This window comes from Pezoporus wallicus, unplaced genomic scaffold (assembly GCF_028554395.1).
Source record: "Pezoporus wallicus isolate ANWC-B61680 ecotype Strahan unplaced genomic scaffold, APGP_CSIRO_Pwel_v1 scaffold_7392, whole genome shotgun sequence".
Lineage (NCBI taxonomy): Eukaryota > Metazoa > Chordata > Aves > Psittaciformes > Psittacidae > Pezoporus > Pezoporus wallicus.
Window position 1 is genome coordinate 5,101,632 of NW_026639923.1, and position 27,466 is coordinate 5,129,097.

Here is a 27,466-nt window from a genome sequence, read left to right on the forward strand (position 1 = left end):
TTTTGGGGATGTAAAACAGTTGCTGGTTTTGAACTATTGAAGCAAAAGCTCCTAGTAAAAAAATTTATGTTTCTCTTCCTTTTGCTGTGTGACCTCGTGGCCCTCCTCTGGACTTGTTCCAACAGCTCCATGTCCTTTTCATGATGAGGACACCAGAACTGCACACAATACTCCAAGTGGGGTCTCACAAGAGCAGAGTTGGAGGGGCAGGATCACCTCCTTCAACCTGCTGGTCACGCTCCTTTTGATGCAGCCCAGGATATCTATACCTTCCACTTACTGTGAGGCCAATACCATAGCTGCTGTGGGAATGTTCAGCCAGTTTTGGAGATGCTGTAGTACCACTGGTAAAACAGACAGCCATTGGATCTTGACACTTTGTGGGCAGACAGGAACACTTCTTAAAATAAGCAAAATGATTAATAAAGTGAGTTGAAAGTGACTTACACTATTTTGAAAATATTTAACCAAAATAACTGCAGCAATTGCAAGTGTCATAAATATCTGATTTTTTTTCACTGTGCAGTCTTAATGGGGTGAAAATATATTGCTGTGTGCCAGCTTTTCTTATTCAAAACAAACCACTGTGCTTTTCTTTCATTATTACCATGGTGCTTTCACAGTGGTATTTACTCACTTCAGGAGTTCAGCCATCCTTCTCCGTGGCTCTCTGACACAAGCAATTTGAATTTCAGAGACTGGCATTCAGCCCCAACTGAGCCTACAGCTGGTGCCACAGAATCATCAGTGAGTACACACTTTGCCTTGGATTTCTGTAGTTGATGAAGAACTTCCTTCATCTGGAATTGGGCCTCTCCGGTACTTCTGCAAATTAAATCAACATTGCAAAAGCATAGGCCCACACAGTGTGACCTTTAGAAAGTATCTCACCTACCTGATACGTGAAGTGATTTGAAACGTATGCATGCAATGTGCCTTAAAGTGGGCTAATGCATTTAGCAGTAGCAATAAAGTCACCTCCTGAGCGAAAAAGTCACTAGGGCAGCAAGAATATGTTACCTTATTATGTATTTGAAGGTAGAGTAACACCAAGGTTCATTTTCAGAGGAGCAGATTTTAACAGTACACTTCAGAAGGTAAAGCATCTTCTCCAGAGGTTGTTTCTTGTTCTATCTACAGCCTGCCAAAACCTGTTTTTCCTGTAAAAGGAATAATTGTGTCAGATAAGTGATACCTCTGCTCTGTCCTTGCTGCCAGGCTGGACATAACTGTGTTTAGCTCCTCATCATGAACAGCCTGAGACTGTAAAAACAGTCCTACATCTATAGAGACAAGGCCTATGTAATAAGAAAGGTGATTGATAGGTTTCTGTGGAGCTCAGAGTGGAGGTAGAACATGAGTCCTGAATCTTTTCCTGCTTCCTTTTCCTTCTCTCTTCCCACTCACCACAGTCATAAAACCTTGCTACAGCCAGATTACATCTGTTGCACTGTGGCTGGGGCAACCCAGGAGCAACAGCCTTGTGACTGGTTTTGTGACTACACAGCTCAGCAAGTAGCTTGGGGCTCTGCACGTAACCACAGCAGTTCAGCCGTGACAACAGTGTGTACCGATTCCTGGGATGCTGCAGCTGGTGCCAGGGCCAGCTTTAATACCTGGTAAATTGTGAGGTTTTGTAAGGGCTCTACCTCATGTTCAGAGGGCACATGTGGTGCTCCAGCACTGCTGCCTCCTCTGCTCTGCTCCCATGAGAGAGGCAGGAGGGAACATGTGCCATCCTCTCGGCCATTAAGGCCACAGCCCACCATCACTGTGGGCACAAGTGTGGCATTGATGGGTGCCTCTACCTTCAGCCTCTCCTGAGGGGATTTCACTCACTAGGGAGCTAGTGACAGATGTAGCTTAAATTGGGGCATCATCATAAGAGTTTGGCTATCAGAGTCCTAAATAGCTCCCACTGTATCTTCATCCTCAAATCACGATTCTGACATCAGCAGAGAGCTTGCTAACATCCATTTACGTTTTGGGAGCAGAACAGTCCTCTGGGTACTGATCAGTGAGGGTGACACTGGCAGTCTTTCCTGGCACATAAGCCCTGTAATTTTGCCAGAACTCCCTCCTGGGGTTCTGCCCATGTCTGTAAACAGCACTCTCCAATGAGATATTAACCACTTCCCTGTAACATTCACTGCAGCAGAAAGAAACTGATTCAAAACAGTTCCCCAAACAACAAACCTGCTCGCACAGTCAGTCTGCAGTAGTGATATTTTAAACAGCTTTTTGAAATGCATGCGATGGAAGTCTCCCAGAGGAATGGCAGAGGAACAGCCTGAAAGGGATTCCCTACCCAGATCACATCACTCCAGAGGAGGCATGAACATTAAGAGCAATGGCCTGTGATAAGAGTCAGGAAATGTGCCAGTAATATGTAGGTAAAAAGGTATCCACTTCAAGAAGAAACCCTTAACTTCCACAGTGACCTAACCTGTAACCTACTCTTTTGGTAGGGCATACAACTGATCTGCAGAGTACCAGTGGGTATTTCCAAGTCCTCCAGCACTTTTCAACACTGAAGTATCCTAGTTACATTCTGTATGGTTAATTGCATTTCCTCTGCACCTCTCATAGCTGCCTGTAGAACTTCTTCACTTTTCAAACATGTTCTGACATGCCCAACTCCAGAGACTATCACTATACTTCACCACAACTTTGAGTCTTTCACACAACCCCAGCCCTACAGAGATTGAGTGACTTAATTTATGCATGGTCAGTAATCCCACTGATGTCTAACAATTGCTGTAGAATTGTATGAACCTCAAAGGCTTTGCAGGAACAAAGCTTCAGATAAGACATAAACGCCACCTCCTGTTGTGGTTGTAACTTGCATCAATTCATGAAGATCCCTTTTTTCCTACTTCCATAAAATCACAGAATGGTTTGTGTTGGAATGGACCTTGAGCTCATCCAGTCCTGCCATGGCCGGGGACACCTTCCACTAGAGCAGGTTGTCCAAGCCCCATCCAACCTGGCCTTCAACACTGCCAGGGATGGGGCAGCCACAGCTTCTCTGGGCACCCTATGCCAGGGCCTCACCACCCTCACAGTGAACTTAACTTTTTTTAACCTCAAACCCTCCCCCGAGGACAGCACTTTAGCCCACCTGGATTCTCTGCAGGTCAGTGATAGTCCTGCCCCTAGAGAAACCTCCTTACCTGACTCCTCTACCTGTTTTCACAAAATGAGGAGGGCCTTAATTCTCCCCTATTAATTGCCCAAGAAACTCAAGAGTTACTGTAGGCAGAGAAGGCTCTTACGGCCAGGGAAGCACAGAGACACCTTCCTTTAGGATCCATGCTGTGGCCCATGCCTTTGCTCCCAACACATGTTCTCTAGTACCTCACGCCTAAATTTACCTGTATAACGAGTTTCTGTTTCAGCTGGTCCCTCTACGCCACGACACCTTCAGGAGTTAGATATGAAGACACGGAAGCAGCTGATTCGTCTGTCCCCCCATTGGAGTGTACAGGTCAGTGTTTCATGCTCCAGTGCTGAGCAGGACTGAGGTCTCCTTGCTCCCCTGCACTTCACTGACCATTCATCCCCTCCTGCCCCGTCCCACTGATCATCCGCTCTGGAATCATTAACACGAACCCAGACTTTAACGCTGGAACTGAAGCTCGGCAGAAGAGAAAGCATGAAGGGCTACGAGAGAAAGCATGGAGGGCTGCGAGTGACAGCCTGGCACAGCCGACCGCACCGAGTCCTGAGCACCTGCCTGGGGAATGCTCAACCTTCCCCCGGCACATGTGACCCCTGAGGTGAACCGTAGTTTTAGAGGGAGCGGTTTTGTTTCCGCTTTTAACAGGGGCGCTGCGCTGCCCACAGCAGCACCGGCTGGCAGAGCAGCCTGCAGCGGGCTGACGGCATCACCCGCGGCCGCGGCCCGGCTCCCCCGCATGCGCCACAGGAGGCGCCGCGCCCGCCTCCCCCAGCGCTCCCCGGCACGACAGTAAGGGGCCGCGGGGCGGCGCTCTCTCCGGCGGGCTGGCGGCGCGGCGCTGACGCCATCGCAGTGCGCGACGGCGGCAGCGAGGGGCGGTCAATGGCCGCGGCGGAGCCGGCGGCGAGGAAGCGGCGGCCCAAGGGGCACTTCGCGGCGGGGCGGGCCAAGCGGCCCCGCGGCGGCGGGAGGCAGCTGGAGGCCGGCATGCGCGGCATCCTCATCACCTGCAACATGAACGAGCGCAAGTGTGTGGGGGAGGCCTACAGCCTCCTCGGCGAGTACGGGGACCTGCTCTACGGGCCTGAGCAGGTGCGTGCGGGCGGGCGGGCGGGCGGGGCTGGGCGGCAGACGGCCATGGCGCCGGGGAGCGCGGCATCGGCCGCTCCGCTGCTGCCCGCGGCCTGGCAGCAATGACCCTGCGGGGCGGGGAGGGCGGTGCCTGGAGCCTCCTCTGTGTGTAAAACCCCATGGTTGTGGTCACCACACACGAAAATGGCGGTCTCTGGCATCAACCCCTAGGGTTGGGTGGATAAAAAGTCCTTGCCCATCACCTTCAGGTTTCAGGGCCATGCTGGCGGCTTTTGTGTGCACTGTTGCTCAGTACTCAAACGAGACGTGCCGTGTGTGAAGTTTTCAGATCACGAGGAGCGGCTGTCTGGGAGCGAGAGGGAGGAGGATGAGGATGACGTTGAGGCAGCCCTGAAGAAGGAGGTCGGCCAGATCCGTGCCTCGACAGAGCAGAAGCTGCGGCGGTTCCAGTCGGTGGAGAGTGGTGCCAACAATGTGGTCTTCATCAGAACCCAGGGCATTGGTAGGACATCAGCTGATGCTATGTAATGCTGTGGGGTAAACTACACTGAACAGTGTTAGTAAAAGGCCACAGAGAGTGACTTCCAAGAAACTCGTGTGTATCAAATGCATACAGGGTTTCCCCCTCCTTTTCGCATAGCCCCTGACTTTTGTCATTAGCAGAGTTGCTAAAGGTAGAGGAATCTGCATTGACAAAATAATCCCTGATTACCCAGTTCTGGTATAGGAAAAAACTCTTTACAGAAAAGGGTTTGAGACTGACAGCAGCGCAGCTGAGTGTTTCCCCACTGTGTTACTTAGAGGGGTCAGGAAGGGAGAAAATGCCTTCAATTGGTTTCTCATACCTAGCTGTTTTTCTTGTAGAACCTGAGAACCTGGTGCACCATATATTAAAGGATATGCATGCCACTAAAAAGAAGAAAACAAGAGTCATCCTGAGGATGCTGCCCATTTCTGGAACTTGCAAGGCTTTTATGGAGGATATGAAAAAGTACACAGAAACATTTTTTGAGCCTTGGTTTAAAGCCCCTAATAAGGGTACTTTTCAGATTGTTTACAAAGCTCGGAATAACAGTCATATGAGTAGGGAAGAAGTAATTAAGGAATTAGCAGGTATGTATGGATTTCTCACAAAACTGAGAACAAGTACATAAGCAGTCCACAACTGCATGCATAACATGTCAGATTATTACAAGCGGTCTTAATGGGTACACACATTTGTTGCTTAAAATCTTTATGTTGAATTACAAAAGCTTCTCTAAGACTTAAAAAAATCTTGACATCAATATTCCTTGCTGGTGTTAATGTCTCAAGAGACAACAAGCAGAAACAAGTCCAGTGTTTGGCATGTTAGTTACATGTGCTGTGAAATTAATGCTGTCAGGCTTTCTCTTTGGATGCTATGTTGAAATAGTGTGTCACTATTTCCATTGAATATATGACTTATAAAATAGCTCCACCTTACTCTAGTATTTTGTTTCTTGGTAATTGCAGTGGGACAGTTTTTCAGTTACGCTGGTATATTCTGAGTCCTGCTCCGTTTGGCTATTTTAAGCAATTACAAAAACAAGTAGTTGGTTACAACTAAGGGGCGTGTTGCTTTCTTTCTCTTAACTTTTTTCCTTTCATTAGGGCATGTTTACTGAAACAGTTTTCCCAGCATCTTTTAAACTACATCTTGTTTTACAGGAATTGTGGGCAGCCTCAATCCAGAAAACAAAGTCGACCTTAATAACCCACAATATACAGTTGTGGTGGAAATAATAAAAACCGTCTGTTGCTTGAGTGTGGTGAGAGACTATGTTCTATTCAGAAAATACAATCTACAGGAGGTGGTGAAGAACAACAAAGAAGACAAACAACAAAACCCATCAAGTTTGACGGAAGAACAGAACTCCAAGGTAGTAAAACCAGAAGCTGAGGGGGAGGAGAAGAGCTCAGAAGAAGTAAAACTAGAGCACAAGAATCAAGGTGAAACAGAAGCTGAGCCCAAGGGGAATGATAAGCTGACAGTGTAAAAAGTGTGACAGAAGGGAAAGATAAACACAGTCCAAACTAAGAGTTGCCCTAGAGTTCTGAAAGGGTGTTTTTAAAGAGGAGAGTGGTTTTGTTTTGAAATCTTGTTTTTATCATGTGTAAGAATTCAATGCTTGTTGCAGGTGGCGCTGACATTACAACAGATGCAAGAGTGCTCACCTTTCTGGTGAAGCTTTGTTCTGCAATGCCTTTACCTAGTACAAAAAGCAGGAGTGTGTGCATGGCATATGGAAATGTGGCCATCCTGACATACACTGACTCTCCTTTGTTATATCTGATGGCTACAGAAGTGAAAAGGCAGTGCAGAGTCAGCTGTATAAGGAAGTATTGATGAAAGTGAGATATCTGAAAAAGACAGTTGACTGCAGAAGGGTTTTAAGGATGTGATCTGACAACTTGTGTGACTGCAGAACTCAGATACAGTTTTCTGTGTGATCAACAGAATGAGCTAAACCTGATCATTTCCTGTCTGATGGAGGGTTATATACATATATATATATACACACACACATTGATCTACAAGGATATGCTAAGTGTTGAAAGTAAATGGGAAGAACTATCATCAAAATACTTGAATATTATGAGACTATTTAGAGTAATAGATTTGACTGTTCTAGGACAGTAGAAGTATAGTGCAGGCATTGCAGATGGTTTCAGCAAAAACTACATGTGTGTTTACATTAGCTGTGTATACAGCAGTTACTGGTTTGTAAGAAATGTTGTAGTCGCTGAACAGACTCCTTTTGAGTAATTTCCTGCAACAGCCTTTTGCTGCTCTTTCCAAAGACTTAATCCTTGGGGGTGTTTATGAAGTCTTTTTTTTGTTTGGTTTTTATTTTTTATTTAGGTCTCAAAATTTGAATTTAAATACTGCTTGGGAACTTTTTATGAAAGAAACTTCCATTCAACTATACTGGATAAAGGGAATTAAGCTTAATTTTTGGTACAGTTTTAGCTTTACAGTATTAATTTTGTTTCAGATTGAAAGTAATGTTAGTGAATCTGTCTGTTGCCTGTTTGTTACAGCAGCTCTTTTGATATCCCAGTGACTTAAAAAACAACCAAAGCCAGTGCATCTATAACCTGCTTTCCAATAGGGTTCTGAGTATGCTTCCTGTACAGCTGTCTAGCTTTAGTATTTCATTTCTAGCATAAAAGCTTGTGGGTTGCCAGTGGGAAAAGACTCATCTTGAAGAACACCACTTGTTACTTGTCTTGGCTTAATGAAAAGGATTTGTCAAAGTCTCTCAACAGTGTTGAATTTGTATTTTCTTCTTCTCAAAATTCTTTCAGAAGCTGGAAAATTAAGACAGCTCTTTTCCCAAGTCCTCTTTCCCTTACCACCCATTTATTAAAACTCTGTTTTCTTACCTCCATCAGTGTTTTCTTTAAATTTTAAAGCTGCTTGTGTGTGAATTAAAACCAGCAATGTCTGGATAACACATAGGAAAGAATCGTTTGAGACCAGATACGAAGGTCAACTGTGAATGTTTATTGGTGGCTCATGTTGATGGTCATGATTCAAAACAGCCTGCTTACCTTACTTACTAAGGACAAGGATAGACTCATGGATAGTTTGTAGTTTTTTGATTGTTGGGTTTTGGTTTGGGGTTTTTTTTTTTTACCCTTCTCATTCGTATGTGTCTACAGGACCAACAGTTCTTCAGAAGAAACTGCTGAATAGCTGCTGTTTGTCAAGCCTGTGTCTGTGTGACATTTACGTGATGCCTGTGCTGCAGTCTTAAAAGATGCCATCCTTCTTGTTTTTATAACTTGCCCTTACTGAACATTCACTGTTAACACATTAATTCCTAAATTTATTTATATTCATACAAGCAGGGTGCTTAATTTGGATGCATGCAAGATCTGTGGCCATTTCTGGGAACTTCATTGTATACTATCATGATCTCCTTGTTAGTAAGCCTCTTGTGAATTAAATTATCTGGTCTCAAAAGAATGAACACACTGCTCCTTCATTTGGAATCACTTCTACTTGTACTGTGATTCTGAAAAGTGCTAGGTGGCTGGAAGTTGTGTTTGCATCTGCCTTGCCAAGGTAGGCTTGATTTTTGTTTAAGCAAGAACACAAGCATTTAAAAAAACATAGAGTTGGGAGTTTTTATACTTGTGCATTCTTACAGTCACTGCTCAGTGGGTGAAATGTAATCCTGTGTTGGTGCTTAACAGTTGTTAGAAGAACTCCATTATGAATGAAATTGATAGGGATAGGCCTTTTTAGATTGCTTATCAAAATTAAGTCTTTCTCCATTCCTTGTTCCTCAGTTCATTCCGCCTGATTTTCCCAGTGATTGTCTTCGGCAGCTGCTGGACAAATTCAATCTGATTCAAAAGAGGAAGAAACTACAATGAGTATATGTCACTTAAATTGTTTTTTTCTTTTTCAGAACAGCTCCATCCTACTTAAAGTCTTCATCCTACTTAATTTCAATAAGTATTAGGGGACTGTGGAAATAACTCCTAATTTCATTTTAGATTGTGTTGGATCTGTTCTTTTCCAAGAGGTTCTTTAAATAATAATGCTTGTTATTTTTCTTGCACGGCAAATATTTGGGCTTTTTCTGTTACTGCATTTGAACTGAGTCTGTTCTTGTTTGTAGCCTCCCCATGGTTCAAATAGGTGTTTGGGATTTTATTTATTTATTTTTTTTAATACACTTATGTTTACTTGCCTTCCTGGGGTACTTGTATGGAGCAGTGACTTTCCTGACATAATCTTGCAATTCACGGGCCAGTTTCTTTGGATCTTCTGACTTAAAGGAAGGAGATAGTACCACAAAAGCTTTTACCACCTACAAAGGGAAAATGGATAAAAATGCAGCATTAGTTCAACCAGAGCAACCTAAGAAATGAGGCAGTTAATTGAGAGTGAGTACTGCCTGCACTACAGGTGTATTCTGTCATACCTCTGCAATACAGCAAATCTTGCTTTTGTGTAAGCAAATATAAAATTAGGACAAAAGATTGAGTCTACCTTACATTAGTAAAGGTCCTAAGTGATACATAAGAAAAGTTTTAAACTCTGCTTAAAATTTAGAGTTCTCTAAAGCACTGCTTAAAGCAGTTCTTAGATGCTACAGCCTTTTCTGTAAAGGTATGTTGCTAAAGAATATAATTCCCCAGGCAGTGGGTCAAAGTGTACATCAGTTCTTACCAGAGTCACCTTTATACTCAGTGTCATGTTCTTTAGGAAACCAAGTACTATATTTTCATTTTTAAGACAGAAAAGGGTACACACAGACTACTGCTCCCCTTGCTTTGGGTGAAGTGATGGAGAGAAGTTTGTGTAGCTGTATTAAAAATCTTAGAAGTTCAGTGGAAGCTTGAGTGTGAGCTCTGTCATACAAGGCAGTTTGTGAACAGGAGAGTGACTGCTAATTACCTCCCTTCTGATGGGATCTGGGCTGCTGACCACAGCTGACTCAGCAACAGCTGGGTGCTCTATCAGGGCACTCTCTATTTCAAATGGTCCAATACGGTACCTGGGAGGAAGAAATGAAATGCTTAGTAAGTAAAAGGTATATGCTTATTTTTTAGACCTTTCTTGGCATTTTAACTGAAATCTACAAACCCAGAGGAGATGATGATATCATCAGATCTCCCCATAAACCATACGTATCCATCCTCATCCATGCTCCCTCTGTCTCCAGTGATGTAGAAGTTCCCACGGATTGTGGAAGCAGTTTTCACTGGATCGTCCTGTTAAACAAGCAACAATTATTCTGAATATTGAGAAGCCTGAACCTTAGAGATGAGTTTTGCCTCTTTGTTCACTACCCAAATATTTTTCACTGCTTGTTTTCTGTCTCAAGTATGCAGTAGCTTGTGCTTGCTTCTTCCAGAGGGGAAAACTTATCACAGGGCCAGATAAGGAACTTAAGGTCACATAATAGGTCTGCAGAAGACTGGCATAGAGAATTGAAGTGTTGTAAGTCAAAACATTGTGAGGTCAAGATGAGCCAAAGCTCTTTGGTGCTGCACCTGCTCCTCTTGGTATAAATACATACCATGCTGCAGGCCTCAACTGGCTCTCTGGAAATTCACTTCAGGCTTACCACGTATCGAGTGAAAAAAGTAAATGGCCACTTGGCATCTACTTTGATAGCAATGTCTCCTTCTTTCCCAGGAGGCAGAACACTGCCATTTTCATCTACGATCTGCAATAGAAAAGGCAAGTGGGTGATTATAACTTCCCATTTTAAGAAAGCCATGTTCTAAAACTAACCAACAGCCAACAGCTCAACCAAAAAAGCCTGCCATGAATACCACTGTATGGTACTGAAACTTGTACAGTATGGTCTACTCTCTTATGTTCTACTTCCTATGAAATCAACAGTAAGCAGAAAATGGGACCACCTACCGAAATATCATAGTGGGGAGCTGCCTTTCCCAAGGAACCTGGCTTAATTTTCATTCCTTTTGTATTGGCACATACCATTCCCTGTTGGAAAAGACAAACAACCAGCCCAGGTATTTTTCACTGGTATTCCTGAGGCTCTTCCTGTTCTTGTACTATGCCCATAGTTGAGCTAGTGTAAAATGTAAGTTTTCCATTTGTGTGAGCCAAAACACTGAATTTCACTGAGTCTTGGACAAATAGTTCAAGATATTTTACAGCTTAAGTAGTCTTAGAAGCAGTATCATAACCAAGCACATAATTCTAAAACCCATAAACCCTCCTGTAGGCAATTGCCACATATTCTAATGCCATCTTTCTTTTTCATCAAATATGTATGGCCCAGTTCCATATTTACTAAGAGGAACGAGATAGACTCTAAGGCCCCAAGTGACAGCTGAGCTTCACAAAAAACGTACAATTTCGGTTTGGCCGTAGCCTTCATAGATATTCAGTCCTGTTTGGCTTTTCCACTGTGCCATCACATCTGGGTTGAGTGGTTCACCTGCAGTCAAACAGTGCTTCAGTGTCTTGAACGCATACCTTCATAAGCAGAGGACATTACTGAGTATCAGAAGACAGAAGGGGACAAATGCTCTCCCTGGCAATTGTTATGTTCAACCCTGTGACTTCAGGACACACCGGATTCTCTTAGAGTAAGGGTTAGGGTTGTGAGAAAATCTAGAGCTCTAACTGGAGTGCGTCTGGAAAGGGGCTGCCTAAGCAGTGGGGTGCAAAGATGCACAGGAGTGGCAACAGTGCAGCCACACCTGTGCCTTCCAGGGCTGAATACCAGCCTCTGTATTCACTATCCTTAATGCCTCAGGGCAAAACTTGCTCTGCATTGGAGGTGCCTGAGGGGTGGATTTCATCACCTCTCTCTGCAGTGCTAAAAAGAAGGATCTGTCTCCAACAAATCTCCACTACTCTAAGAGTTTAAATGGCTATGAGGTCCTGTAGAAATCACTGTTAAGAGCCAGATAGTAGCTTGCAGACACAGCATGGCCACTTGTTAACAGACATGCTGTACCTGGTGAGGTCGTGCTGTACCAGCATGCGGTAGGCAGTTGGTGCACTGCACAGAGTGGTCACTGGGTATCTGCACAAGGTCTAACAAATAAAAAGAAAAAGAAGATTAAATAATACTGTTTTGGGAAAAACCCTGCTGCAAACTATTACTTTCTATTGTATACTACAGCACAAAATGCAAGACCTGATTTTAACCTCACTTACTTACATGGAAAGCAAAGTAATTGGTGTCACTTTCAGCATTCAGGAAAGATGTTACAGGGCTCAAACATCAGCTGAAGAGGTGATACACTGACTGTCGTAAGTCACTGGTGTAACTGATTTGTCCTGATGCTTACTTGAAGCACAAGGACCACCCCTTGGTATGAAACCCTGGCCCTGGAGGAGCAACTTAAGTTTTGCAGGGAACTTTATACTGTAAAACCCACATCTCACCCTAGGACGAAGTCAGACACCTCAGAATAGAGGCAACTAAAATTGCACGTTTCTTTTGAACATTTTGCCTGTCTTTTATCTAGCCCCACGCTTTCTGAAAAGGACTGTCACTAATCTTTAGACAGGTTCTAATTCCCCCAGCTGTCCTAACAAAAGGCCTGACATGCAGAGCCAAGTCTCCACGAGCTCTGGCTGAGTTGTGAGTAATGCTGTATTAAAAGGTTGGTTTGGACTAGTATATTTATATATCCTCCTCTACATGGGCCAGGACAGGAGCAGCTTGCTAACAAAATAAAGATCTCAGTCAAGCGTCTGTTTTCTGACGCATCTTTAATTCGCACCCACACCACCAGCAGATGATGCGCAGCCACTCAGGCAGAGCTAAGCCTTACTTCTTTTTTCTTTAAACTCCTTTCTGCCTGCAATGCAAGTCTGCTCACAGAGGGGAAAGACCTCTCCTTCAGCAGCTTTCACTCCAGCCATGCCATGGGTAAAGCAGCCAAGAAACTCATACAAAAAGAAAACCAAACCAGCAACTACAATTTTAAAATGGAAATGAAACAGTCTTCAAATCCCCAAATAACCCCCATGTTAGGATTATACACTTTTCCACATAGGTGCTTTGAGCCCTTTGGGAACAGCAGTGTTCCTCTTCTGTTAGATTAAAACTCAGATTGCTTTGAGAAGCTTGAAAACAATTTCTTTCAAGAACAATTTCTTTCAAGTCAATCTCACAGCTTCAGTGCTTCCCAGTACTGACTTGACTTCCTTAATGGTCACAACAGTGTAATTAAAATATTAATTTACATGTAAGCCAGCTCATTTATCATTTCAGTAGTGAAATACAGTAGGGAAGAGGCTTAAGTAATACCAGTAACTCCTCCTGATCGGAAGCAGCTGGTAATATCCTGTGCCCAAAAGAGTCATGCTGCAAAATCCTTCCTGTATTATATTCCTATCAAAGAACAATCACCCTGTAGTTATGTCATCTTAAAACGGCTAATCCCATAAACCTGAGAAGCTTAGTTTTGTGGCCTGCTTGGAAAACAACATGAAATATGAGTAATTGTTCATTATGAACATGGTGTTCTTACATTTAAGGTTTCTCTTGCATCAAACTGTGGCATGGCATGTATGAAAACACATGAGCCCTGGAACCATGGCCCGAAAACGCTCCCAGCAGCTGCCTTTACCCAAGCGGTGTCTGACATGTTCCACAAGATGTCTGAGGGAGTCAAATTCATCCAGTAGCTGTTGAAGACAAAGGTGTCTATAAGAAAGTCTGCAAGTGGAAATTAGGAATGTGAGGTGGGCAGGATTTTTTTGTGGGTTCTTTTTGTTTGTTTGGTGTTTTTTTGGTGGTTGTTTTGGTTTTATTTTTCCTTAGAAAGGCATGGTAAATTTGATCCGAAACTCAGGAGCTCAAATAAATGCCTTTTGCCCAGCCTTTGTACTGATAAAAGAAAATCAAACAATATCCTAATTCATTATTTAGCCTAACAGGCAAGTAATTTCTAAAATGGAGCCACAGACCATATCGAAATAGATCCTTGCTTCCTGGGTATAATTCAGCTGAGGAGACTGAAAGAAATTACATGTACGGTATTGCTGGCACCTCATCATCTATCGTAATTCTATCACACACAAAATCTCTCTGTTTGCTTCACATTCCAGAGCTGTAAAGACATAATTAGCTGAATACTTTACCTTCCTAAGAGAAAAAAACCCAGACCAAAGCTTCCATAGGAATGTTCAACCATTTTGGGTGAACCTGTAGTACCACTGGTAAAATAGATTGCCATGGGATCCTGGGTTTTTGTCTTCACACAGTTATGGATAGCAGAGGCAGCCCTTAGAAGAAAAAACAGGTTATTGAAACAGTGGCTGGCATTATTCAGCACACTCAGGTTCAATCCTCTGTACCCAATATATGCAGGACTTTGTATAGTGAGATGTGAGTGATAAGAAACTACTGAGATTCCCTCACTCTTGCACTGCTAGTTCTGTATTAAGGCATTGTTGATGTTGGTCTTTATTCTCCATGTCCACCTTCTCCACAGTAAAAACACCAACTGGCTGACCTTTATTTGCCTCCCTTAACAGCCACCAAAAGGGCCCAGCACCTTGTGTTTGACCCAAGCACCCTCCAGAAAGCGTATCTGCCATCCTTAATGTGATAAGCTGAGGGAGGACCCACCATTTCTTTGGGTACATGGTCCCACTAGTTAATTGTCCCTGCCATGTTTGGGAAGTATGAAGAGGCTCAAACTCTCAGTCGTTTGGCATGTGACAGGGAAATATTTCTCATCACTTTCTAGGATGAGAAAGCAAAACCCTTCCTCTGTCAGGACTGATGTTCAAAAAGCTTTTACTTGGCATGCAGACACTGTCCATGCCTGCAAGGTTGGGCATAGGAAGTCAGTCTGCCCAGGCCAGCCATCTCCCTGTGCTGGCTGCCAGGCAGACCTGCTGTCCAGGAGCCCTCGCTCCAGAGCCTCACAGCCTCCTGGCTGGTTTAGCAGTTGGCTAAGGCAGCCAAGGACATGAGGAGCTGGGCAGACTGGGCAAGTATCCCAGTAGGTAGGGAGGCTGCCAGTGATCTGGCAAGATAGCGAGTCAGGCGGGACAGTAGCCCAGAACTCTAGAAACACTGTGAGCCTGACAGCTGATTAACCCTGGAGCCAGACAGCCAGCACTTCACAAGGCAGCCATCCTGGGAAACCAGCCAGCCTACCTGCCTGACCGCCAGGCACAGCCTCTGCAGGACTGATGCAGCTCCAGACAATATTTAGGTTTTATCAAAATCAATTTTACTCTCTGCTGTGGAACTGAGACATGGAATATTAGCCCAGCATGAAAGAGGATTCATCAAATAGACTTGACAATGTTTTAGTAGCTCTAGGAAGTTTGAGAATGCAGTCTTAGTGCTTTCCCTGTCTTTCAGTTTAGTGACACTGAAATGGGCCATTGTTCAAAAGAACAGATGCAAATACAGTCAGGCTGTACAGTGAGCTGCACATGTAATACTAGTTCAGACATCCGTAGTTGTGAGAACATATGGTACATCTTATGAAGCTCTTAAAGTGACTGAAGAGCTTGGATCCCACCTTGAAATAATGGTTTTAGCTACATTGATTTTAGCAGGGTACTTGCTTTCCTTCTCCACTCTGCCTTTCCACCCTTTCTACAGTCCCATGCACTGCAGTGAAGAGCTGTCTGTTGGGTGCTGTTTTAGTAGCTACTTTTCAGCCATGAGGCAGGTTGTTTCCTAAACACATTAGGTTATTTTTGCAGTGCCCTTTTTTAGCCTTTCACACTGAAAAGCTATTCCTACTAACCTTATTATAGTAGAGTTTTAGGAACATGGATTGGAATAATTGGTATAGAATATTTTTCTTTGAGCTTTACAGGGTAAACGGGCCACAGTTGTCAATAAGAGAGGCTTTCCTGTTCATTATTCTGTATTATTTCATAGTCATATATAAAAAAAACTAGTCATTGTAAGACTGTACTTATTTTTTAATTTGGCTATTTCCAAATGCTCTGTAGAAAAGAGACATAATTGCCTTCTCTCACACCCCCTCAAAGGTATCTATCTCATATCTAGACACAAGTGCACAAGTGTATTTAAACAACATGAGAAATGTTCCACTAGAGGTAACAATGATGGAGTTAACGGTAGAAGGCACTTACTTGAGCAAATCACTGAAGTTCAGCCACTCAGCCCTTCTGCTTTCAGATACAATTACCTTTGTTTTCAGAAACTGAGATTTGGATGCAACTGAGTCCACCACAGGAGCAAGCACATCAGTTGTAATAATGCACTTAGCCTTGGAAGCCAGCAGTCTATAGCAGATGTCTTGTGCTGTCAGTTGTGTGGTCCCTGGGATGATGATAACACCTGAAAGTGCAATAAGATTGGGAATTTATTAGGTATTTGTCACTTTCAGTCCTGATAACTTCATAGCTTTTCCTGAATTGCTGAAAATCAGCACCATTCAGTCCAGAAATGAGAAGAAGATAAACAAGTGCCACACACATGGACTTGAATACAGATGTGCCGATCTGCAGTACAATATAGCTTTTGCTTTTATGAGATCCTTTGCTCCAGGCACAATGTAAGTAGAAAGCATAACTTTGGGGCAGTAAACACTAGCAGCTTTAACTTAACTCTATTGAAGTTAAATTGATTTAACACAACCAAATCGATTTAACACAATCAACGCAAGCCACAGAAAGCAAAGCAAAATGATGAGGGTAATTCCATCAGTCATAAGAGACTACACTGTCAGCCTCTTTGATTGTCAAATGTTTGCTACACAGTCAAATAAGAAAGTAATTGTTAAATGAACTGCTAACCAACTTTCGGCATAGAAGGTAACAACCAATCTACAGACCATTAGCAATGATACAATTCACCTGTTCGCATACAAGCCACGCTCAGCAGCCACCACTCTGGGATTCGGGGGAGAATCACTAAAACTCTGTCTCCTCTTTCCAGACTGCATGGCCCAGAGAGCACGTTGGCCACTTTTTGGGACAGGAAGCCCAGCTCCTCAAAGCTCCATTTAATTTCATCTCCTTTTCCATTTATCCACCATAGAGCTGGATTTGATGGTCCTTTCCGTTCCTATACACAAGCGTACAGAGCATGTTGGTTATTTCTGATACACCTGCAGTTCCATGCAGAGCTTTTGGGATGGTCCAGGAAGTGGAATCTGATAGTGTGACATATTCTAGGGCAGGGATATTACACATGTGGTTTAAAAGAGACCTTTTTCAAGGCAACTATAAGTTGGTGAGTATATCTACCTGATTTGCAATGTTCATAACTTACTTAGAGGCTTTTACAACCCCAGCACTACACACACTGCTGAATCAGAGTCACAGAGACAAAGCACCATGTCCCTTCTGATGCCAAGCAAATTGCCTCTCCTTTCTCTGCAATGTCAATATTATGCTAAAATAGAAATAGGGGAGGAAATTCTGGTCCCACTGAAGCCAGTGATGGTTTTAGGCTTGATTTTGGGGATAGGGGCACAGTTTTACTAAAAATACTGAATCTACAGGGTCAGAAACGTTACCTTTTCGATTTGAGACCACTTGTCCAGCACATCACTTGCAAAATTAAAGTACTCTGGTACTTCCTGTTCACAACGACTGACAGCTTCATAATATGAGAAATTCAAAGGTGCAAAAGTCTTGTGATACTGGTGGAATAATCTGCGGAGTATGTGGGTGCTCCATGAGGACTGCAACACTTGAAATACAAGTAAAATCTTTGTGGTACAAAAGCAGATGTATGGGGGCTTTTGGATACAATAACCATCAGAACCGTTTTTTTAATGATTATTTCCCTCCTACAAGAGGCTGAAAAATCAATAATAGTATTACGGTGTGCATATTCCCAGATGGGCTGTTGGCTCCAAATGAGAGCAGCAAGTCCATATCTGTATGACATTTTATCCCACCTCTCCTTATGGGTAAGCTAGAGCTCTGGTACCACTTTTAAGTCTCCTACTTTTCCATCTGCCCACAGGTGTCTCAGAGAATTCCCCCTGGAGCTGACAATTCCTACTCTTTCCAACCAAAGTAGTGGCTAAGCTGAGCATTCTACATTGTACCATTTCCTCTGCCTTCTTTACTGTTCACAGAAAAAACTGTGTTCCCTCCCACCACTGGCATTTGCCTTTTATTAATTGGATAGCAAAGTCTTATGAATAACTCTGAGGTGGCTTTCCACATTCTATTATTGATTTGCTTACCAGACTAATGCTTTTGCCACATTTGCATTTGTCCTTAAATATACAGAGTTGCATTTGGTTTTACAAAATACCGTTTGTAGTTTTGCATTACCTCGAAAACACTTTGCAAAAGAGTGAATTACGGCCATATGTGTGGGAACATGGTGCTCAGGATACATCAGCTTCAGAGACTAATAAAAGAGGGTTTTTCTTTTTTCACATAGTTTGCTTATAACACATTATTTCTTATCTCTATCCCTAAGAGGTCATTAAAAAAGCCAGATTCCAGAACTCACGGTTAATCAGTGACATCTTTGTGGAAACGGCTGCTGGTTTATTTTTCCCTTAGATCTGAGCCAGTGATTGCAGACTCAGACCTAGAAGATGTTCTTGCAGAAAGAAGCTACTTCTTCAGTCTGCTTGGGACAAACCAGGAAAGTAGTCCACCTTCTTTCATAAAAGTGAGAATCATGCGAAGAAAGAGGAATAAAACACAGCACTATAGAGTTATATTTTTTTATGTTAGTAGATGGCATCTTTCATTTGAGAAGACATCTGAACAACTATTAAATAAAAACTAATTTCTCGGGGTGTTTAAATAGGTTGGGCTTACCTGGAGGTGTTATTTGTGATCAGGTGAGACTTCTTTCAACTCCTCCTCATGTATCTTGCCTAGTACTTAATTGGTGAGTAATGCCTTCTGGCTTCTCTCTAGTTCTTTGAGCAGCTGTGGCCCTTCATTAGGATCACACATCAGATTCCGTGGTGGGGATTATTTCCCCTGAGAGCACAGAATTCATTTCTCCAATCTCCTTCTGGAGAAAGGCACAATCACTGAAAAAACTGAGAGAAGATAGAAAGAGTGCTGAGTATGAATGATTGTGTTTCTGGTTCACTTCCTTTGGAGAATGGATAATCTACCATACATTACTGTATAACTATACTGTATAACTATTTTATGGCACCAATGACTTTGAAAATAGCAACAATGGGGCTTTATTCTCAGATTCTGGAGTTAAACATAGTATGAGAATTGGTGTGATAAAGATATGAAGATTTTCATAAGCCTGTTGCCAATAAATATCACCTATAATATCCACGATCGGATACTTCTGTGCACAAAATACATGCAGTTCTGACATCAGCTCTGAGGACAATGAAAACTCCATAGTAATTGCTATGAAAAGGGACACAAAGGGCTGAGACACAAAATCCATGCTCTGAAAGACATGACACAGGATCTCCAGGTATTCAATTATGGTGAGCTTGGCAAACTTGGACTAGGTGAATTCTCCTGCAGTCACAGTAATGTCTGTTAGTATTGCTACCACAAGCAATAACCTCTGCAAGGGGAAAAATATTTTTAAACTAAGATGTAGATAAATAAAAGCTATACATAAGCATACACATTAGACTATATGATATATACAGGCTGTGTATAAATATAGGTATTTAAAAGATGTGTAGACATAGCACTTAGGGACATGGTTTAGTGGTGGACTTTGGCAGAGTTGGGCTTATTGTTGGACTTGATGATCTTAAAGGTCTTTTCCAAACTAAATTATTCTATGATTCTATATAGAGGCAGTACAGGGTATAATTAAGGATCAGAGTCAGGGAACAGAGATGCTGCTAGAAACAACAAGCACAAAGAACAGCCATGGAAATAAGGGACTACGAAGAGGCAGAACCAGGCTGCTGGAGACCACATGCAGAATCCCTGCAGGCATCAATGCATGCCCAGTCTTCCAAGAAAACCATTGAATTGCTGTGTGTTAGGGATATTGGATAGCTTTCAAGCCACTTTTGCAAACTGAATGTAAGCTCTGAAATTACTCAGAAGTAAACTATCCAATTTGGCATCAGTGTCTTTGCACAAGTCACATACAACCTCTCTCCCTGTCTCTTGTGTCTTGTAGACTTGGAGCCAGCTCCCCCAACCTACTGCTGTAGTGTTAGGAGATGACCCTCCCCAGCTTGGTAAATCACATATGATATTCTGAAAATGCAGATACCCAAAGCTAAAGTAATTGCAGGCTACCTGTCTCTCATCTTAACACTTTAAAAAGGGCATGCAGCAGACTGCCTCAAGTGACAGTGTTTACTGATGTTAAGGTGATCTGAAAAGAGAATTACCCCATTTTTCTGATCTGACTGCTATTTAACTGGTTCTGCTTCTCCTCTTACTATTTTTCAGTCAAGACTAGGAGCAAAGATAACTATGTCTTATGCTGCCTGGTAGCTCACGTATTCAGAGAAATTAAAATGGACAGAGCAGTGGCAACCACATGAAATTCCCAGTGAAACCTGCAGAAAAGCCACAGTGCAGTGCTCAGTTATTTGAATATACACTTCAGGAGGACCCATGTTTGGGTCAGGGTTTGAGGAACTTCAGGCCTCTGTAACAGAGCACAGAATTTTCCATCTGCTCTCCCCATGTTGAAATTACTCCTCCCATTCCTCATTTTATTGTGGTTGTTAAGTGGCTTTTGAGCTGTGCAATACACACATGAAGAGCCACTCCAAACACACTGTGTTTCTAATGTACATACATGAGAGGGCATTAAGCCCGTCTTCAACCCAGCGTGGAGAGACTGAAACCAATGATTGAGTTTGCTCACAAATTTTCAGGGCAGACAGATTTGGCCTTTTTCCCAGGGTAAATTTCTATGAGCACTCAGGGGTTTACAGCAACAACTCCAGTGACATCCCTCGTGCTGCCTTCACCATGTAAATACATTTGGAGACACACAACACAGCTGCTACTGTTTGTAAATGTCATAAACCAGTATTCGGTGCAATAATGATGAACCATACACACATGGATGGGTCAGCCCAACTTGTCCACAAAATCCTAGAACAAACAAAAAGGGTGACAGCCCCCAAACAGTGAATGTACTGCAGCAGTCTTCCACTAGCACACATGGAAAAAAAAACAGTTGACCCATGATTTTTATGGTAGTTGCAATGAAATCCAGAGAAGTTTCTCATTTGCTCACCAAATTAACTACCTGCTCCCAGGAAGTAGAATTTAGAGCAGCTGTTGATGCAAATGTAGAGAACCATTCAAGGCAGATGATACAGTTCCTCTCTGCATGTCTGTTACTTCAAGTACAACATTTTGGACAGTCTGAAGACTTTCTGTGGAATGAATCTCCAAAGGACTGGTTAATAAAATATCCCAAACCACCTCCTTTCAGTCACTTTCATAATTTCCCTAAAACATTTAACACTCACAGCATGCAAATACTCCAGAGAGTAAGGTTTATTTTTCATCTGAGGTCTAATTCTGCTCCTAAAGAAATAAATTTTCATCTATCCCCTGAGTAGTGCAAGCTCAGATACATTTAGATTGATGTAATCTACACAGACATAGCATTTTGTGCGTTTGCTTTCTCTTTGGTTTTGACTTCAGGCAATTTCGTGCTTTCTAAGTGGAAAGCAAAGCAATATCCATTTCAGAGCTTAAGAGTAAGAAAGAGGTGAGATCCACCTGCAGAACCCTCCTGGCACAGCCCCTCCTGGGACTTGTCTTTGTTAGCCAGTTAATAACTCAATTAGCTGTCCTCAAAGGTCATCAACAGCTTTACTACGCAGCGCATTTGCTGTTTTCCCAGGCTCTTGGTACAACAGCAGATGGGTTCATGGGTACTGCATAGTGGCTTTACAGCAGAACAAGGAAATTGGGAGATAAACAACCCTGGGCTTGGTGGTTTTGTGCACTGGTGTTTTTGTGCTTCTAGTAAATACAGCATTGGTCATAGAGTTCAACTACTACTTACATCTTCTGAAGCAAGAATAAAGAGTACACAGCCTGTGCTGTAGCAGCACTGTGTGAGGTGCAAATGCTACAGAGGGGTCACAAGAAATGTGAGATGTGACCTAACAGGGATGATCTAAACCTCTGCTGCAGCCACAGCCACGTAACTCTGCTTGGCTGTTATGGAAATTTCTCACAGCCTGAACTGACTACTTAGTCCAGGAAATCCTTGATTATATTTAAACCTGAAACTATCTGTGACCCAGCACTGTCTAAAGTGTGAAGTCTGATTATGAACAATTATTAAAAACCATTCTCACAAAATAGGATTTGACTTGCACACTTTGTGGCTTTCAGTGAAACGATGCACATACAAACATAAAAGCAAAAGCTGAAGGCAAGTCTGATTTCCCCTCGTTTATCATTATTTTCAAACCAGCTTCTCCCACATACATTGTAAATTATAGGGAAAATATTGCTTTAGAAATACCCAAAAGCACAAGACCAAAACCTGGTATCTTCTACTCTTACTCAGAAGGTTCTCCAGCACCTCTTAAGACTGTTAGGGAACAGGATGCCAGAAAGCAGAAAAGCAGTCATGTTCAGCACATTCTGGCCAGCAGCTCAGCAGCAAAACTCAGCTCTTCCCCAGTCTTCCTTTCTTAGAGTCTTCCTTTGTATTTTCCCAGAGACCATCTTTGGCAGTTGTTGCACAAACTCCAACTTGTCTGTAAAGAAATAACAATACTCAGCAGTTTGACAGAACTTCCAGCTTAATTCCAAGCTGTGTTCCTTTTCTGTGGCAAGCCTGTGATTTTAAAAGCTACAAGCTCTTCTGAGGACGAAGCAGGCTGGCAGCATACCCATTGCTCAATAAAGAGTGACTTTTAAAAGAAGCAGAGTTCATCACTTGGGTCACTCAGCAATTCTTCAAACCACTTGTGCGGGACAATCTCACCCCACTGAATTTGAGCACAACTTGGGAAAGGGGGCTACTAAGAGGCTTTATTTGCTTGCTGGAAACCCTGGCCAGTGAGGCAGAGCTCACTGGACACTCCGGCACACACCCCCAACAGAAATGTTTTGATTCACCTGTTTGTTTCTTCTTTTATTTTCCTGGTCAAGTTCAGGTTTTGACATGATTTAGTGATGGACTTGGCAGTGCTGGGGTAATGATTGGACTTGATGATCCTAAAGGTCTTTTTCAATCTAGTTGGATCTATGATTACAAAACTGCACTAACATGTTGGTGAGTCTGAAAGACCCAGTGTATAGACTAAGAAGTCTGTGACTGCATGTCCTGGGTTCAGCAGTAGCAGTCATGTTTCTCCTCCTTGGTAGCTGGTGCAGTGCAGTGTTTTGACTTTCAGCTCGGGAACAGAACTGATAGAGATGTTTTGGTTTGGCCAAGGACTTTGTGAGCCTCATGCTCTGCCAGGGAGGAGGGGAAGCCAGGAGGAAGCAGAGACAGGACACCTGACCCAAACTGACCAAAGAGGTATTCCATACCACAGCATGTCATGCCCAGGATGTAACTGGGAGTTAGCCGGAAGGTCTGGGAGACTGCAGGGTTGGAGGAGGTATCGGTCAGAGCTTGGTCGGGCTTGGGGGCCGAGTTATCGGTCAGCTGGTGCTGAGGTGTTGTATTCTCTTCCCTTGTTATTTCCTTTATCATTATTATCACTGGTGGTAGCAGTAGTGATTTGTGTTATACCTTAGTTACTAAACTGTTCTTATCTCAACCCGTGGGAGTTGCATTCTTTTCGATTCTCCTCTCCGTCCCTCCGAGAGCAGGGGGAGGGCAAGAAAGGGGGGGAAGTGAGCGAACGAATTACCTGACTGGGTTTAAACCACGACACTGCACCAGACAGGAAATCTCCTGTGTGAGACCTTCCCTGCTGTAATGAGCAATTCAAACCACTAGAACAGGGCTCAGAGGAAAATCTCACCATACCCATTTAAAACCCAACACAGACCAGCACCAAAGCCCAAGAATCTTTTCCAGGATTACAGTTTTAAGATTGCTTTAAAAACAATGAATTTCCAGGCTCATAATTAGATTATGTTAAAAAAAAATTACTGACCTAGAATAAATGGATTATGATTACTTCACTTAAAAATGGATTACTTTGCCAGAAAGTACTGACATTTGAAATCTGAATGTGCTTAAAAAGAGTCAGATTCTAAAATGGTGACTGGATTACGTTTTTCAACATGTTTTTATGATTGCACTTAACAGTCTAATCCTATTTCTAGTTATTCTGCTAAAAAAATGGGATTACGTTTAAAATATCCAATGTGTTTTCCCTCTGTTCCAACTGAATCAAGGAGAGAAAAATTAATCTCCCAGAGCAAAGCTGTTACTCAGGAAAAGGGAAGGAAAATTTAAAACCCTCCATCATGGCTGTGGAACCCTGTGCAGAAACTGAGGGAAGCCAAAGGCAGACAGCGAAGTCTTTTCTGAAGACTTTTGGTGGGACCTGGCACATCATTGCTTAGCCAGGTGGGGCTTATCCTTCTTCTCCTGATGAACTATTCATGTTAACTCTGGAGGCCCTGGGGTTCTTTTCAACCTTTCTAGATGCTCCGCTAGTGGAATCTGAGTCCTGCTCCACCTGCACTAGCTGTAGTACTGTTTGCCTTTGCACAGCCCACTGCCACCAGTAATAAGATGTGAAAATCATGCTGAGATTCCCTCAAACCTGCCATACCCCTTGAGCCTGATAATCTGCAACCAGTGCAAACTGTGATAACTGCTGAGGAACTTGACAGGCCAATTGTTGCCAGCTGAGGCTTTCAACCCTCTGTTATAACATCCAAGAATTATCTGTCTCTGTTCAGTTAGTCATTCAAGATGTAAAGAAATGCATTTAATATCTTATAATTGTATTGAATTTGTAGGGTCTGATTCTTTTGTTTAAAATGATCAGGATGAATTTATACTCATAGATACAATTTGATTAGGGAAAGGAACATTTCATTTCCCTGCATATAATCACAGTGAAATCTAATATAGGTTCCTCTGTAGTTTCAACGTAAGAAGACAACATTAGATCCTATCAGGATAGCCCTATGATGTTCAGCTAAGCAGTGTTTGCTCATATAAAGGATGTGTGTTGCTGTCAGATTCTCAATGTTACATTTCAAAACCTGATTAAAAGAAGTTCCAGGAGAAAAAAAGCAAAATTTTACTATTCCGAAACATAACCTGACTGTATTTCTTATCTGATTATTAGGGTTGATTAGAGGACTTCTAATTTTAGAGTGTATTGCCAGGAACTACCTGTATATTGAGAACTCTGTGGTACTTGCCTTTCTTGGGTCTTTGTAAGGCGCAGTGCCTTTTTTTCACGTGCTGAAGAAGTAACTTTCAGGATCTTGAGACATAAATTCAGGAGACAGAACAATAAAAGCTTTTACCACCTAAAGGGGAGAGCTAGAGTAAGGCAAAATTCAGCAGTCACTAACTTGATGAATAATGGTCAATAGAAAAACTAAGACGAATAACACAATTTTCTACAATCAAATCTCTTTCAAACTCATAGAAATACAAGTTTCCAAGCCGGATGCTGGACAACTTACTGGTTTTTATCATTTGTTGAGTTCCAGAAATGGGCTTTAAAACAGCACAGTGGCATTCCCAGCAAGACAGGAATCCTTCACTGGTGGTTAGGCAGGCATGTCATGTCCTCAGTGTTAAAGAACAGGAGTGACTTAGATAAGCCATATTTACTTAATGATCTTCCTAAGAATAGGTAGGGTACTTTGCTTCAAGCTATAGGATCTCACTGGAATACAGAGAAGGCATTGGTGTGGGTGCCCTTAATTTTTCTGAAATCAAAAGGAAGTTAGATTCCTCTTTTGTATGTATTTTAAATACATACAAAAATGTATTTGAAAATGCCAGTCTACATCTTTACAATGTTTATACAAGCCAGTATTTCCCTCATGGACACAGCTATTTCTCAACACACACATATGTTAGATGTTTTATGTAGCTCCAACAAGCAAACACTAAGCAAAAATCAGAGAGACAGTGACACCATTATTTGGTGGAAGCAGAGCATGCCTCAGAATAGTTTACAGTGCAGAGGGAGATTTCAGTACTCATTTTGATGAAAAAGAATCTGTGGTGTTACAGAGAGATGTGACTTGCCCTAGATCAATCCTCGTGTCTGTGCGTGGTACAAAAAACTGAATGTGTTTTTGAATTTCCACTCTACCAAGAGCACTGTCTCCCACCAGGCATTAACAACGCACCTATACAACAGCTTTTGCTTTTGATAACACACTTTTTATTCTTACATTTAAAATAGTTTCTGTGTCATCTGTAGCTAGCCACGTGAAAAGAGGCATGATCCCTGAATCTATGGAGAAAATGAGGTAGAAGGGTCAAATTTTATCCAGCCTGTATCAGACCCCATAGTGTATCAGAGGAATACAAATTCCCCCAAAGCTTAGTAATGATGAGAAAATTATAAATGAAGCATTTAATAGGAAAAAAGAATTTGCAAATGGGGCTAAGCAGATGGAGACATTGTCAATTTACATAATCCTCTTTCCGTTCATTAACAGGCCTGATTCTTTAACGGATCTCTCAGGAGTGTAGCTTCATGTCACCGAGTAGGAGAGGTTTACCTTTAATGTTATTTTGCTGCAGATCATAAATATGTAAAGGAAAAAAAACAACCCGTGGAAGTATTTAAAATGATTAAAGGAAGCACACAAAGTCCTCTCTGCTTCCTTCAAATTTCTGTTATTTCATTTACTAAGAAAATAATGCTTTCTATCCAGAACTAGCCCATCTGACCATAATAACAGGCAATGAGGTTTAAACAATCTAGCTATGAATGCCTGTCCCCCTGCCCAACAAATAACCTCACCTCTGCACTTGCCTGCACTTGCCTAGGAAGTATCACAGGGAAACAAAAACTGAGCTTTTATGAAAGCATCATAAAGGGCTAAGATAAGAATTTTTTGGAAACATACCCATATGCTGTATCACCCACTGGAAGCAAGTGAAATAAATACCCTGAATTAGAGGTGAAGTGTGTTACCTCCTCTGATTAAGCCCATTTATCTGCAATGTGTGGCACTCACAGAGGGCTTAAAAAAGGAGAGGTCTGGTGCTTGCAGCTTCCTTATCTCTAGGGAAACCTGATTCAGAGTATGGAGCTGTTTAGAGCATGGGCTTCTTGGCAGACAGAGCTGCTAGACCCAGATTTGACCACAAGCTTATTTTGTTCACTTTTCTTCTGGCAGAATCACATTAAACAAATTTTTTCTCTCATGGTGGATTTTCTACGCTCACTAGAAGCGTGTGAGATTGTGCTTGAAGATAACTTTGTTTTGGATTTTAGGACTGCAAAGGAATCCCTTAAGAAACAAGCAGCTGCTGGACTCTGTTGCTCTGCCACAGCTGATGAAACTCAGACACTGATGGTGAGTTCTGATCTGCATCTTAAATCTAACACTTGAATGTAATGGCCAAACTTGGCTAATTACCCCTTCTGTAATTGATTTTTTAATAATGAACCCTTCTCACACAGATATGATTACATCCATTTCATTTATAAATTGTGTTCTTTTTTATTCTTAGAGGGGGACAGATCAAGTATTAGCATAATAATTGCCTTATGAATAACTAAACCCAAACTCACCTCATGGCTGCACCTTTATTCCAACTTCTTGTATGCTGGAAAGGAGATGAAGTTGTAGATCACTTATAAAATGCTCCTGCTCAATGGACTGGCTAAAAGTCAGTCATGTAAAGG

The 27,466-nt window shown here is 42.4% G+C and overlaps 2 protein-coding genes and 1 long non-coding RNA gene across 3 annotated transcripts; 2 read left to right on the forward strand and 1 right to left on the reverse strand.

The window, feature by feature from the left end:
- Positions 1 to 4,023: 4,023 nt before the first annotated feature.
- THUMPD1 (THUMP domain containing 1) lies at positions 4,024 to 6,479 on the forward strand. The gene is made up of 4 exons (XM_057416954.1): positions 4,024 to 4,273; positions 4,595 to 4,775; positions 5,138 to 5,386; positions 5,963 to 6,479. The coding sequence occupies exons 1-4, from the start codon at positions 4,064 to 4,066 to the stop codon at positions 6,289 to 6,291; spliced, it is 969 nt and encodes a 322-aa protein (XP_057272937.1). The 5' UTR covers positions 4,024 to 4,063; the 3' UTR covers positions 6,292 to 6,479.
- A 1,303-nt stretch (positions 6,480 to 7,782) lies between these two features.
- On the reverse strand, positions 7,783 to 17,527 carry LOC130603304 (acyl-coenzyme A synthetase ACSM4, mitochondrial-like; the record flags this gene model as incomplete). Its single annotated transcript, XM_057416953.1, has 13 exons — positions 7,783 to 8,650; positions 9,001 to 9,120; positions 9,711 to 9,810; positions 9,900 to 10,027; positions 10,384 to 10,485; positions 10,689 to 10,769; positions 11,144 to 11,267; positions 11,755 to 11,834; positions 13,283 to 13,439; positions 13,896 to 14,039; positions 15,882 to 16,089; positions 16,608 to 16,818; positions 17,273 to 17,527. Coding segments are annotated over 13 exons (1,797 nt in total), but the record flags the coding sequence as incomplete, so codon positions are not given.
- A 1,352-nt stretch (positions 17,528 to 18,879) lies between these two features.
- On the forward strand, positions 18,880 to 19,797 carry LOC130603309 (uncharacterized). Its single transcript, XR_008973120.1, has 2 exons — positions 18,880 to 19,179; positions 19,515 to 19,797. It is a non-coding gene; the product is annotated as an uncharacterized LOC130603309 (long non-coding RNA).
- Positions 19,798 to 27,466: the final 7,669 nt, after the last annotated feature.

Excerpts from the sequence above, each read along its gene's own strand:
- THUMPD1 (XM_057416954.1), top strand. The coding sequence starts at position 4,064 with ATGGCCGCGGCGGAGCCGGCGGCGAGGAAGCGGCGGCCCAAGGGGCAC. Across the intron at positions 4,274-4,594 it reads TGCTCTACGGGCCTGAGCAG|TTTTCAGATCACGAGGAGCG; the intron begins GTGCGTGCGGGC and ends CCGTGTGTGAAG. Across the intron at positions 4,776-5,137 it reads CATCAGAACCCAGGGCATTG|AACCTGAGAACCTGGTGCAC; the intron begins GTAGGACATCAG and ends TTTTTCTTGTAG.